Source organism: Saccopteryx leptura, chromosome 6 (assembly GCF_036850995.1).
Source record: "Saccopteryx leptura isolate mSacLep1 chromosome 6, mSacLep1_pri_phased_curated, whole genome shotgun sequence".
Classification (NCBI taxonomy): Eukaryota; Metazoa; Chordata; class Mammalia; order Chiroptera; family Emballonuridae; genus Saccopteryx; species Saccopteryx leptura.
The window spans coordinates 125,595,340-125,609,731 of NC_089508.1; the positions used below are offsets into that span (position 1 = coordinate 125,595,340).

Here is a 14,392-nt window from a genome sequence, read left to right on the forward strand (position 1 = left end):
TAATTCCTAGGTCAGAAGCACAGTATTATTAAAATTATGAACATTGCTTTAGAGTTGCCCAGGAGATAGGGGGAAGCGTTCTGCGTGTCCCTCTAATAGAGAGATACTGGTGGCTTGCTATAGCCATCCTTGCCCTCTGCATCCATATGCCCAAAGTATGAGTTTCCGCAGCTGAAGTCCTGAGATGTGCAGGGTACTGGGGGTGCTGGGGGCTTGGGCTTTGTCAGTCTCCTTGGTGTCAGACATGTAAGAGTAGCTTTAGTGAACAGTCAAAAGATAAAAATGAACTTTCCATATCACAGGATACTAGAAAAGTCAGAATTTATTTTATTTAAAAATATTTTCAAAGTCTGCCACAGTGGAACAAGCCGAGGAGAGCTGGACCAAACTCCCAGGCAATTAGGGGAGCATCGCCAACGCAAGCAGGTCTGTATAAACACACAAAGTTTATACATGAGCACAGCAGCAGAGTACCAGCCTGGGGGGCTAAAGAAAGAAACAGAGAGGGACCCTCCAGAGGACAGGCACATCCATGCCACTCAAAGCCCTGGACCCTAAGAGGGTCTTCAAAGCCACCCATCCTGCAGCCTGCCTTGTGCCCTCTCTGAGCCCTGGCATACAGCTGGAGACTGTGTGCTCCTCAGCCCCCTGGCACAGCCTCCCATGACCTGCACTGCTCATGGCCTCTGGCAGATGCATCTGGTCTCCCCAATGTTCAGTGAGGACGGGGGGGGGGGGGAGGCTCTAGGGCAAGTAGGATTGTTTTCCTGAAAATATGATGAAAATGACTGATGGAGGGGGGCTGGTTCCTGAAAAAGGATGGGTGATCACACAAAAAGCGGGGTGCTGTGGGGAAGACGGAACCATTAGTTTCACCTGAGACACATAGATTTGGTGTAAGCAACCCACAAGGCCAGGCTCCAGACTGAACCCTAGAGTCTGGTGTGGTAGAGGACACAGAGCCCTCCAGCCTGAGCGCAGGGAGCTGTCAACTACTCTCAGTCCCTCAGTCCTCACTTGGGTTTGTCATAAATGGGGCAGACAATTGTGACTCTGTAATAAGTCATTTCCACTTGGACTCCTCCCCGATTAACCTCTTAGGGTCTGAAAAGGGGAGAACACTGGCTATCTCTGATTCCACTCACCCATCAGCTGGGACTTTCCCTGACAATGCTGGCCTGCTCACAGACGCCCTCAGGGAACTTCCAAATTACTATCTCAGCAGATGGGAACCCAGAGAAAGCAGGCTAGAATTTAGAGGCACAGAGCTTTTTAGACTAGAGAAGACTTTGACAGAGAAGGGGGATCTCTATGGCAAAGTGACCATTGTGTTTTTTTCCATGCCCTACCTCTCTTGTCCCCAAAGGTACAAGACAGGTCCCCTTGGCTTGGCCCCTGCATTGTACCAGGCCCACTTTGGACACCTCTACCATGGAGAACAGCCCATAGAGTGACTACAGGGGATGTGAGTGAGCTCTGCCCCATGGTGGCCCACCAGCATCATGCCCAGCTGCCCAGCCTCTCCGCCAAGTTGCCGCTGGCCATGCCTAAGATCCAGGTAGTCGGGCAGAGAGTACAGAGCAATACCTCAGATCAAAGCCACCACCTGTCACACCCACTCTCTACCTGTGGTGCCTTGGAAATGTCCACACACACCAGGGGAGATCCAGCACTGGTCTGTGATCAAAGGGCCCGCAGCACCTGTCTCACCAGGAAGTGGCAGCTGAGGATCCGGAATGCCAGACCTCTGTTCTCCCTCCCAGCCCCTGCCTCTGTCCCTTGCTCTGGAAGTGTCCTCCCAGACCCAGGCCGCCTCCTCATGAAGGGCCTGAACGGAGCCCAGAGCATAAATACTCCTTTCTCAATAGCATCCTGGACACAAGCCCTCCTCTTCCCTCTCATAATTTGCCCGCATCCCCTCCAGACTACCCTAGGCCTGAGGGGCAGGTGCCCTCTAGGCCCCAGAGTAGGGACTCTGGTGGTTTGGGTTCTGGCCTCTGTCCCACCCTGGGGTGAGCCGTGTGACAGTCAGAGAACCACATTCCAGGTATCAAAGCACGGCCTTTGTCCCTGGGGGTGGCCCCCAGTGCTCTGCCTGTGCACCAGAACTGCTTCTAGGGAACAAGATAAAAACAGTCTTTTTCTTTCTTTCTTTTTTTTTGCATTTAAGTGTTTGCTGAAGCTTTCTGTACAGAATTCCTCGCTGGTTCTAAAAATCTGGCTTTTTGTCTGAGTTCAAAAGTTGTAGGAGCTTTGTAAACAGGTGCTTCAGACCACTCAGAGGAGGGGAGAAGGCGTGGGGGAAGAAGGCTCTAGAATGCTTTCCTTCATAGTTCCAGCTCCGTGCCAGCAGCATGAACCCCAGGGCACCACTGAGGGAACCAAGGCATTCTTCTGGGAGGAGTGGGGACAGAGGCCAGGTGGCTATTACCTGCACACAGGAGAGATGCCAGGTCAGAGAAGGGCTCAGAAGGCAGCAAGACGGGTGGATGGTGCCTCCCCCCTTCCCCTGTAAAGTGGGTCAGGGTGGCATCTGTTTGTCCTGCACACTCTGCCCAGTCCCGCTTGGGCATTGAGACAGCTTGTCAAGGGCAGGCCAATCCAACCAGGGTGACCAGCAGCCTGGCTGGTCCCTGTCCACAGTCCTGAATCCCAGAGGAATTGGGAAGAGAAAGGGCGTCACCTGTGCCCAAGGACTGGGCCACCTCCATTCAGGGAGCACAGCTGCTGTTCCAGCCGCGAAATGCGGAATGCCAGATAGCAGGAGGACATGACCAAGAGGCAGATCCTGGAGAAAGGGGCAAGAAGAGGTGAATCTCTCTTCTAGGAAAAAAAAAGCATATTTAGAGGCTCATTGAAAGTCAGGGTGGTCCTAAGCTCCTTTTGCAGTTGGGAGAGTTAAAGAACCCTTTGTCCTGTAGGCATGTTCAAGCCTGGGCACCTCTCATCCTCAAGGCCACATGAGGTCCTGTGACTCATCTCCATGGAGGTGTCCTCAAAGCCCAGCAGGAGCTCTGGGTTCCTCAGGTGATCCCGCTTTCCCTCCAGCCAGCCCCCTCAGTCCTGCAGCTCCTCTGGGAGACTAAGGATACCACCCCCCCCCCATGGAGGCCCCAGCCAGCAGAGCTAGGGGAAGGTGATGAGGTGAGGCGAGAGGAAGCCAGGCGCTGGCCGTTCATGATACATCCCACCATGCCTACTGTCTGCTGTCCTTTGGTGGTTACAGACAAGTCTGGGGCACCAGCAACTGCCCTAGGGGTTGGCAGCAGGAAGGCCGTGGTGTCCCCTGCTCTAGCTGATGGCCCTCTCCAGTTCTGCCAGCGCTCCCCAGTTCTGGGCAACTTTTCCTTTTCTCCACAGTTCCCTATGCTGCCCTTCGCTGCTGCACAGCCTCAGCCCTAAATGACAGGGTTGTAAAAATAAAAACTGGATACTCTTTATTTATGTCACCACAGACGGGCCTGCCATGTGACCTCCAGACGCCACCCAGGAGCTTGCAGTTGGCTCAGAATCTCCCCCTCGCTCTGGACAGTGACCGCCCCACACACTGAGACCCCCGCTCCAAACACCCAGGCACTGGACGGGTCTACCCCTTTCCCAGGACGGTCACCTACAGCAGGAAGAAGACCTTAAGGAGCCTGTAGTTCCAGAGCCTCAGCTCCCCATCGCTTCTGGGCTCCCCCACCAGCACCTCCTGCTCACAGACCACATTCTCTGCAACGAAGGGCAGAGGAGTAATCATCTTCCTGGGACCACAGCTCGGCACGGGAACACCCAACTCCTGCTGTCCTCTGAAGCTGCTTGGACCCCTGGCTTTCCCTTTTGGGTTTGGAGAAGGAAAGAAACAGCTCTCAGAAGCCCCGTTGGCAGCAACAATGATTTTTCACAGAAGTAGGAGGAGGAGAAGCCTGGTCTTGGCATGCCATTGCCATGGACAAGCCCTCTGCACTCACCCGACCTTGGAGGTGGCTTGGCAGGGAAGAAGCTGTCTGAGGAGTCCATGGGTTCCCGAGGGATACAAGGGATGCTGTCTAGGAGGGAAAGGGACCTGGAGGCAGGGCACACTTTTCTCCACTTCATCTCAGGGATGAGGACCTCCTGCAGACAGAGCAGGAGAAGCTGTCTCACCATGTACCCTGGCATCTTACTTGCCCTTAGTGCTTAGTGGCCCGCACAAGCTTTATCAAAGTTTTGTCCATATATTACCAGATGCCTAGTAAGGCCAGGAAGCTGGTGCTCAGGAGGGGACAACCATTGCCATAGAAAGCATGTGTCTCTCCTGTCTGCTCCCTTGCTGTGACCAGCTACTCCTCCAGGGAACAATGTCTTTAAAGACTGCCAATGCAGAACCACAGTGGGGTCCTAGACGTGAGCCCACCCAAGCACGTGCTCAGAGCCCCTGAGTCCGAGAAAGCTCAGTACAACCTGCTTGTCATGACTCCCTCTGATCTGGCTCTACGCCTAAGCAGGTCCCTGATCTTGGCATTGGGCACTTTTAGGTCCCCATCAACAAAAATGGGAACATCACCTTTCTGTCTCCCTGTTTGGAACTGTGCACACTGCACACTTGGCTGACTACTTTATAGTTATGGAGGGAGGCTTCACACACACTCGGGGCATTTCCACCCCCATCCCTACTCTAGAAACTCAGCTCTATCTACCCGGATCCCCGGGACCTCAACAAATCTAAAATGAGTCTGTCTAGGTTTCACATTAGTAGCCTTTGAAGTTCCCCAGGGACATCTCTATCCCCTTACAGGTCATCCTGATTTTGCTAAAAGAAAGAGGGTGGACCACTGGCTCCGTGCCGGTATACACAGGTGTGGGATGCACCTGGCAGTGTTCTGGGCCTGGAAATTTATCCAGCTCATAGGGTCAGCCGGTCTGCCCTGGACCTGCTGGCTCTGCAGGGTGCGGAGCATGGCGTCTAGGAGAGCCCCTAACCCAGCACGGCCGCCAGCCCTTGAACCCAGTGCCCAGTGCCTAGGCCGTCTCTAGGCAGAGCTGCTGCTCCCCACCTCGGCTCTCAGCAGAGACGCACAGTCGGGTTCCTCCGGGGACTCTCTGATGCTCAGACTCTTCTTGCTGGAAGGCTGAGGAGTAAAGGGAGCAGGGGTTACTTGTCTGTCTAGAGCAGCCAAGGTCGGGCATGGGAGGTGCTAGCATTCTCTAACAGAGCTTTACCTCCATTCTGGGTCAGATGGAGCCTCGCTCCCAGACTTTGCAGGCAGGGGGCGGGGGCTGATTTAACACGGGAGCAGAGGGCAAGTCAAAGGCAACCTGCTTCTCCACGCTGCTGCCCCTTCCCCTTCCTCCCTACAGGCCAGAGAGAACTACAGACGTCCCAGGAGGTGGTCCGTGCTCCTGTCTGTCAGTACACTGAGGGCATGTCCATGGGGACACATGAAGACCCACTGGCCCCAGAGAGTCATGCTCACCCATACAGACACACAGTCCGGGACTGCTTCTGACACAGTGACCCTGAGCCCGTCACTCCCCTATCACTGTCCCATTCCCTGTGCTGAAGAAGTGGCCCGTCTTCCCAACACCCTTGTCCCAGGACCTGAATCAGGCTGGAGCAGCCTGTCTGGCCTCACTCCCACCCTAAGCCCCATACCTGCAGGTGAGTGCAGACCCTCCTCAGCATGTCATACACACTGTCCCGGGAGAGCAGTGACACGAAAACATACTGGGACACAGAAAGAAAGCAGAGGGTGGGGTGCATCAGGACTGGGGATGTGCTAGTCCGGCTGTGGCTCTGGGGGCTGGGGTGGGGGCTGATGAGAGTGTGGCTCTGAGGCCTACTCACCTTCTGGCTAGTGTTGGTGGTGATGGCCAGGCCATTGGGCAGGAGCCGTGCCATCTTGTGTTTTTTTATCATTTGCACAGACACCACAGGAATGACCACCTGAGGTGGGAAGAGGCATGCAGCTCTCAGGACTCATTTCCAAGGACATGATTCCTTTGCTTCTGGCACAAGGCCCCAGCCCTGCCTCACAGAGAGCCAAGCAGGATGGAGAAGCCTAGCCCCGTGTGGGAGGGCATCTGAACCTTCCGCTTGTCATGCAGGCGTTCCACCCGGGGCCCGCTGCCACCATGCCAGCCCTGCAGCACACGCTGCTCTGGGCTTTCCCCCTCTTATCCAGGAGGCCAGGGGCGGCTGCTCTGCTAAATCCCCCGCTCTTACCATAGAGTTGGCTGGACTACTGCCTGACCACGCTTATGGCTCCACCTGAGTAGTGCAATTGTCTATCTGAAAGCATTTCAGAAGCAGAGTAATCTGGTGTGAACTGTTCAGGCCAGACATAGAGTCTAGGTCTGGAGCCCCTGTTCTGGAAGAAGCAGCATTGACACCAGGTGGGACGCCTCAGGGAGGCTCATCCAGCCAGTGGGAGGCCTGAGTGGGGAACAGGCGTGACTCAAGGCATGCCCATAGGAAGCGGCTGCCTCTTTCCTGGGCTGGGCTGGGGCCTCCCTGAGCTGTGGTGCCCTTACTACTCATTACTACCTTGATGTCCTTGCCGAAGAGGCTGGCATGGAAGCAGAGCCAGTTGGGGGAGATGTAGAGACGACCCTGGAGAAGGAGGTCCCTCTGGAGGGCACAGGAGCACACTGGGAAGTCATAGAGAGGAGATGACCGTGAGCAGGGTCCGTGGGAAGCCCCAGGGCCTGGGTCCTCACTTAGGAATCCAGAGTCTAGCCTCTGGAACTGTCTTCCTGAGAACCCCAATTCCCAAACCACCCATTCCTCAGTACCCAGAGAATCCTCTCCTGAGAGCACTGACCGCCCCCTCCACATCCCAGCCCAGTGGACTGCTAGCTCTTTCAAAGTCCTCCATCCACGCCCTGAAAGGTCTGGCAGGTTTCTGCCCTGGCCCCCCAAGCCTGATTCACTTCCTCGGGCAGAATCCCTTGCCCTGACCTGCCCGCCCTGCACGCAGAGGGGATCCTGCTGGTGCAAATGCTCCCACACACTCAGTGAAAGTCCTGAGAAGTCACCAATAAGAGCAGAACAGAAATAAGATTTGGAAGCCCTGACATTTCCTCAAGAAAATGTTCATAAATTCAACTTCATATCGTGAACCAGCCCAGTCTTCCCACACTTTTGACCAATTGCATGCAAAGGGCAGCCAGTTCCCATTTTTACGTTGTGAGGACAGCACCCCAGCCTCGGGCAGTGCAGGTACCTGTCCAGGCATGCCAGTGAGGAGGCTCACCTTTGAGAACCACCTCCTCCAAGGGGACATCCTTGAATAGCCTGTGGTATTGCTGGTTGTATTTACTTAGTAGTGTCTGCAAACACACAGGCTGGGGATGAGAAGTGCCAGGAGCTCACAGCACCCAAGGGGCCCTGCTCCAGCTGCCAGGACAGAATGCCACGGGCCCTCCGGGGACAGAGCATGAGGCAGCCAGTGAGTAGGCAGTGGTGCAGAAGCCAAGTTCCTAGTACAGCTTGTCTCCTGGTAATGCTGGATCCTGATAGGCAGCCTATGACTGGATGGGGGTGCACCACTCCCACCCAGGAGGGGCCACCACACAGGTTTCCTGGTGGCCAAAGAGCCAGCAGTGGTCACTGAATTCAGGCAGCCCAGCCCCCTCTCCATGCCACCCCCAACTGGGCCGGGAGAAATCAGCCTCCACACATTTACCTCTTGTCGACTGGACTTCTTTATCTCTTCGCCCTTCAAATCTTCTGGCCAGTGCAGACTGCGAAGGAGACATTCCGTTCCAGGGACAAGGAACCCTCGAGTCCTACCCATGCATCCTCAGTGCCAGTTCTGCCCTGACTTTGAGCCAGAAGCTTGGGGCTGAGATTGGAGAGGGACCCTTCTCTAGGGTCACAGCGCAGGAATAAACACAGCAAGCAAAGAGCTCAAACCTGGGGAAGGACACAAGGGGTCTCGGCGACCCTCCTAGACAGTGGTGAGCTATGCCCCCCCCCCCCCCAGGAGATTGACTCAGCGTGAGCTCAGATCTCCTAGAGATGCTTAGGAGCCATTTACCCTTGGGTGTCAAAAGCCCGATCCTATTTCTCTGGCCAAGGGGTATGCAGAGGAGCAGACTCAGGAATAACTGAGCTGGAAGCACAGGAACGAGGACCACTTTGGGGAGCAGGTGAAATGGAGGTGTCAGACTCACAGCTCCGGGGCCTGACCACAGGCCATGATCCGGGCAGGACTGCCCGTCTAGCATCCTCTTTCTGGTGGTGGGGAGCTCTGCAGCGGGTTCTGCAGACTCACCTGACCTAACTAGAGGCTGGCTACCGAGGCTAGGGGAAATGGGGTGGTGCTGACACACAAACCTTTGTCCTAACCAAGTTGGCCTGAGGACAGGTGGGCAGGGGAGGAGGCTGGTAACCTGAGAAGCCTGGACTCTGCTAGGTCCCGGTGCACTGGGTCGGTGCTGGGAGTGGGAGGAAGAGGCCCTGGGCAATCCAGGCTGGATCTCACATCTTGACTCAGCCTTACATCCCATGTCTAACAAGTCTCCTCCAGAGGGTGGCCTGCCCCCAATCCATATGCATATCTGACTTGATGGGGCCTCACCTGGAGTCCGGATGTATCTGAACTCTGTCTAGCTTCTCTGTGCAGAACACAAGGCTCCTCGGAGATGCCGTCTTCTCATGCATCTGTTGGTTGCTAAGAAGAAACAGTCCCGCATCAGAAAGGGGGACACCTTCCACACCGGCCCATGTACCCAGGGCAGCTGCTTCTGCCTGCCATTCAAGACTGGCCCTGCCACTCAGCATGAGGCTGAAGATGTTGGGGTCCGGCAGCCGCAACTCAGGCAGGAGTTCTGAGGCAAGTGACAGAGATGGTAGCTCACTAGTTGTCCCTCCTAGAAGCCTGAAGTTCAGTTTATGACTGGGCTGGAAGAAAACACATCTGCCATAACTGAGTGCTGGGCAGAGCTGGGTCCCTGCCCCACCCGAGAACCGGCACACTGGCAGGGAAGACTCTGAAACCCGCTTGAAACTGAAAGCAAGTTTGTGAGGGAAGCAGGCAGTGTTACCATAAACTGTTGGGTTCTGGGAAGGGGCCGACACAGGCAGCCTCATCAAAGACGAGGAGCCCACAAGGCTGCTGGCATGGGAGTGGACTGCAGTCAGCCCACAAGTCAGTGTAGGTGGGGGGGCTTTGCCCCACACCTGGAAGTCCCCACTGGTTGCCTTTGGTCAGTCAGGGTAGCTCAGCCTGAGAGCCAAGCCATCTCAAAATTGTCTCAGAGAAAAGGTCCTGGTAGGGGGGGACACCCTCTTCCTGGGCAGAGGGCCTGGCTCCACAGTAGCCTTGGAGTTCAAGACTCTACTAAATGGCTCCCCAAGTTTCCCTGCTTTCTGCCTGTCCTGGGAAGACAGGCTTGAACTCAATAAAGCCTGAGCAGCCAAACTAGTGAGTGGGCCTGCAGACTGATGAGAGGAGAGGGTGGCCGAGAATCAACCCAGGCTGGACAGGGGGTAGCAGCCGTGGGTAATGCCCTGGGTGGTGGTCTTCTCAAAGATGAGGAGCTGAACCCTGGAGCCTACAAATTCCAGAACTCAGTCACTCTCAACTCTGCGACCTAGGAAAGTTACAGTTCTCTCCTCAAGGAGCAGCTATGGGCTCAGTGAGAGATCTGCTAGGACCCTCAGAAATTATTCAGCCTGACCCCCTCCAGCCATACCATTGTACAGATGAGGAAACTAAGACCTGGCAGGGGACAGGCTGTGCCCAATGTCACAGCCACATAACCTGGTGACCTCACCCACAAAATCAGCACAGCTATAGCTATGTGACCTGGTGACCTCTGCCACCACCTTATGAAGAGTTTCCATATGTACAATCAACATGCATTTCCTAAATCTTGCAAAGTGACAGACTGTGCTAGTAATTTGACCTGCTGACTCCCAAAATTGATTTAGAAAATTATTTGGTTCCACCATTTCACACTTCACAGATGTTTATTTCCCCTTGTTTTTTTTTTTTTTGAAATGCTCATTATAAAAAATATATAGGCCCTGGCCGGTTGGCTCAGTGGTAGAGCGTCGGCCTGGCGTGCAGGAGTCCCAGGTTCGATTCCCGGCCAGGGCATCGAACCTCTCTCTCTCTTCCCCTCCCGCAGCCAAGGCTCCATTGGAGCAAAGTTGGCCCGGGCGCTGAGGATGGCTCTGTGGCCTCTGCCTCAGGCGCTAGAATGGCTCTGATTGCGGCAGAGTGACACCCCAGGTGGGCAGAGCATTGCCCCCTGGTGGGCATGCCGGGTGGATCCCAGTCGGGCGCATACAGGAGTCTGTCTGACTGCCTCCCTGTTTCCAACTTCGGAAAAATACAAAAAAACAACCCCAAAACACTAATTTGAAAGAACAAATGTACTCCTATACTTATTGCAGCATTATTTACAATAGACAAGATCTGGAAACAGCCCAAGTGTCCATCAGTGGACGAGTGGATTAAAAAGCTGTGGTATGCCTGACCGGGTGGTGGCGCAGTGGATAGAGTGTCGGACTGGGATGTGGAAGACCCAGGTTCGAGACCCCAAGGTCTCCAGCTTGAGCGAGGGCTCATCTGGTTTGAGCAAAAGCTCACCAGCTTGAGCCCAAGGTCGCTGGCTCGAGCAAGGGGTTACTCGGTCTACTGTAGCCCCACGGTCAAGGCACATATGAGAAAGCAATCAACGAACAACTAGGTGTTGCAATGCGCAACAAAAAAACTAATGATAGATGCTTCTCCTCTCTGTTTCTGTCTGTCTGCCCCTGTCTATCCCTCTCTCTGTCTCTGTAAAAAAACAAAACAACAAAAACCAAAAAGCTGTGGTACATATATACTATGGAATACTATGGGGCCATGAAAAAGAATGAAATCTTCCCTGTTGTGACAGCCTGGATGGACCTAGAGGGTATTATACTCAGTGAAATGAGTCAAAGAAAGACAAATACCATATGATTTCACTCGTATGTGGGATCTAAAGAGTAAAATAAAGTCTCACAGACACAGAGAGCAGACTGGTGGTCGCCAGCTGAGAGGGCTGTTGGGGGGCTGGGTGAAGGAGGTGAAGGGATTGAGAAGCACAGACTGGCAGCTACAGAACAGTCATAGGGATGTAAAATACAGCATGGGGAGTATACCCAGGTGGGTGCTGGAAATATGAGGGTAATACTTCGTAAAGTGTGATTGCCTAACCACCATGCTACCCACCTAAAACCATTACAAAATAATACTGAAAGTAAACTGTACTTGAAAAGAGAGTTAGGGTTTCTGAAATCAGTATTTATCTTTTCAATCAAAGCCACAAAAACAGTATTGTCATGAGGGAGGTAGAGCAGGGGAGGCCCAGGATGTTGGACATTAAAAGGGTAGAAAAGGTTGGGAAAGTCCTCAAAGGAGGCCCTGTCCCCCTGCTGACCCTGGTCCAAGGGCAGGATGCTCCTCTGAAGGACACAGCAGGTCCTGCTCTGCCCTCGAGCCTCACTGGCTAGGGCAGGAACTCAGGCACCCACCCATTTCTTTATTCCTTCTACAAATTCCTTCTACCACAAAGGATGAGCTTATCACACCATGAGACAGCAGGGACGGGCAGCTAGTACCAGGAGATGGCAGGAGGGGAGTCAGGCCCATCAAGAAAGCAGAGAAGAACAGAGAGGGTAAGAGAGGGAGAGAGAGGCCCTGGCTGGTTGGCTCAGTGGTAGAGCGTCGGCCTGGCGTGCAGGAGTCCCGGTTCAATTCCCAGCCAGGGCACACAGGAGAAGCGCCCATCTGCTTCTCCACTCCTCCCCCTCTCCTTCCTCTCTGTCTCTCTTCCCCTCCCGCAGCCAAGGCTCCATTGGAGCAAAGTTGGCCCGGACGCTGAGGATGGCTCCATGGCCTCTGCCTCAGGCGCTAGAAAGGCTCTGATTGCAACAGAGCGATGTCCCAGATGGGCAGAGCATCGCCCCCTTGTGGGCGTGCCGGGTGGATCCCGGTCGGGCACATGCAGGAGTCTGTCTGACTGCCTCCCCATTTCCAACTTCAGAAAAATACAAAAAAAAAAAAAAAAAAAAAAAAGAGAGAGGAAGAGAGAGGCAGTGAGTAGGGGACCCAGAGATGAAGTCAGGCTGCCTCCTGCAGACCTCAGGTATTAGGCCTCACAAGATGCCCAGTGCAGCCCTCTGCTCTGAATGCCTTCTTGGGGAGGACACACCCATGTTGACACCTCTGACTCTGACCCCTTGGCCCTGCCATTCAGGCACACCTATCAAAGTGCACTCATCATCGTGCCTCCAACCCCCTCGGTTCTGAGCACCCCAAATCCCCATACAGCTCTGTCCCCACAGTGAGCGGAGCCAGAGTCCTTCACTCATTCTTCTCCCCACTGCCCCACCAATCAGTACCCAGGGCCCCGAGAGCCTCCCCGATGTTTAGCTCACACTACCATCTACTTCCTCTATGCCCTCTGCACCATGCGAGCCCAGGATGCCACCGTCTTTTTCCTGGACACTGGCAACAGCTTCCTAACACACACCTGGCCCTCTACAGCACCCACACTGCTCAATACCCACCTGGGGCCCAGATCTGATGTGGCCCTTCTGTAGCTGACTTTCCTGCTTTAGTTCCTCCTGCCTCCTCAGCCAGCCTTCCTGCCCTTCCTGCTTCCCTCCCCAGACTCCCCTGCAGCTCTGTGAGCTCCTTTATCTCCTCACTGCGGGAGCCCTTCTCACCTTCATCTAGCTGGACCTGGAATTCCTCCCATTGCTTGTCCACCTGGGGAATTGCTGATCCTCTTATAAGCCCCAGGTCAATGGTCACCTCCTCTGTTAAGCCTTCCCTGGTTTCCCAACCTCAGCAGAGCTGTGGTGCCTTGTCCCTTCCTTTATGCTGCTGCCCCAGTGCCTAACACACCAGACTGCACTTGTTTTTTCATACAGTCATCTCCCTCAGTCAACTAGGAGCTCATCAGAGGCATGTCTTAAGCATCTTGGTACCCTGGGACACAGCAGGCACCCCGAGGATGCTAAATGAATGGGTGAAGGAGAGACAGAGAAAGGGAGATGGCAGGCAACACAACAAGAAGCAAGGGAGAGAAAAAAAGCAAGCCAGTAAAAGTGAAGTGGCAGGAAAGGTGGACAGGAGCTGAAGGAGTGACCAGGAGCCCCAGCCTGTGGGGCAGGGAGCCTCCCTGGCCCAGCACCACCAGGTCCTCTGTCCATGTAGTTGACTGACCAGGAGGGAGGTCAGGTAGGAGGCAGACAACATACAGAAAAAGATGAAGCCTAGGCAGGATGGGATGGGGTATTTGGGGAAGCACCAACTGGGCCTGCTGACCCCCCTGTCCTGTCCCCTTGGTGGCACTTACCTGGGATTGGCACATCCAGGCACCACTCCTCCAGCTCATGGAGCCTCCTGCCCCCACCCAACCTTTGTAACCACAGGGTAGACCCCACTCTGGGGCTCCTACATGCCACCCTAACCCGCTGGCAGAAGCTGGGCCATGACTGATGCTGAGGCAGAAAGCTTGGCCAGGCCTTGCAGCCTGAGCCAGCTGGGCCTTCATGGTCACAGGAGGGTACCCTTTAGTGTCTCCTGCTGCAAGGAGATGCCACACTCCCCCCTGGAGTCCTCATGGACATCTGAGACACTAGAGCATCCGTGGGTCCTACCAGCTCTGTTCAAGTCACGCTCAGGGACAGCTCCACCCCCTCCTGCAGCCAGACAGGACTCTGCACTTGAGACCTTCAAGGAGAGACTTTCTCTTCCAAACAAAGAAACATTTTAGCAGCACGTGCCTGAGTGTATGAACCTGAGACCATGGATATAGCCACTCAGGGACAGGGAGCTGGTGGACATTGGACCTGGTAGGGATGTTGGCCACTGGGGCACCGTTGCTTTTTGGGAACTTTGAGTGGAATCCTGTCGTATCCTTGCCCTTTCCCATGGCTGTTTCCTTGGCAGCATATTGGTGACATTCAGCGTGGTGTGTAGTTTGTTTTTGTTTTTTAATTTATTGATTTCAGAGAGAGAGAGAGAGGGGAAGAGAGAAAGAGAGAGAGAGAGAGAAACATCAATTTGTTCCACTTATTTATGCATTCATTCATTAGTTGATTCTCATATGTGCCCTGACCAGGGAATCAAACCTGTAACCTTGGCTTACCATCTCAATGCTCTAACCAACTGAGCTGCATGGCCAGGGCTCGTGTGTGGTTGTAAATGGTGCATTTTCACTACTGCTCAGAATGCCATGCTATGGACATCCTACAGTTGACACATTCCTTTTACCACTGATAAGTATCTGGGCAGTTTCCAGTCCTTGCCTGCTCTAGACATGCCGCGTGAACATTCCATCACTCTGTCTTGTGGACACAAGTACTCATTTCTGTGGGTAAACACTTGGGATTGGAATTGCTGGGTCATGAGGTAGGTGTTACATTCAGCTTCAGGCT

General features: G+C 54.2%; 1 protein-coding gene across 3 annotated transcripts in view; it reads right to left on the reverse strand.

Annotated features, from left to right (window-relative positions):
- Nucleotides 1–357: 357 nt before the first annotated feature.
- GRAMD2A (GRAM domain containing 2A) overlaps nt 358–14,392 on the reverse strand; it is a 45,643-nt gene continuing 31,608 nt past the window's right edge. The window contains exons 2-12 of one of the 3 annotated variants that reach the window (XM_066388552.1): nt 8,547–8,639; nt 7,650–7,707; nt 7,218–7,293; nt 6,509–6,612; nt 5,810–5,908; nt 5,618–5,689; nt 5,019–5,093; nt 3,954–4,098; nt 3,615–3,819; nt 2,684–2,788; nt 358–2,431 (exon numbers count right to left, since the gene is read on the reverse strand). In XM_066388552.1, the coding sequence (XP_066244649.1) occupies nt 2,428–2,431; nt 2,684–2,788; nt 3,615–3,819; nt 3,954–4,098; nt 5,019–5,093; nt 5,618–5,689; nt 5,810–5,908; nt 6,509–6,612; nt 7,218–7,293; nt 7,650–7,707; nt 8,547–8,629 (1,026 nt within the window). In that variant the 5' untranslated portion in view covers nt 8,630–8,639 and the 3' untranslated portion in view covers nt 358–2,427. Of the gene's footprint in view, nt 2,432–2,683; nt 2,789–3,614; nt 3,820–3,953; nt 4,099–5,018; nt 5,094–5,617; nt 5,690–5,809; nt 5,909–6,508; nt 6,613–7,217; nt 7,294–7,649; nt 7,880–8,546; nt 8,642–14,392 lie in introns of those variants that run through there. The other 2 variants (XM_066388553.1, XM_066388554.1) reach the window with 2 other exon arrangements.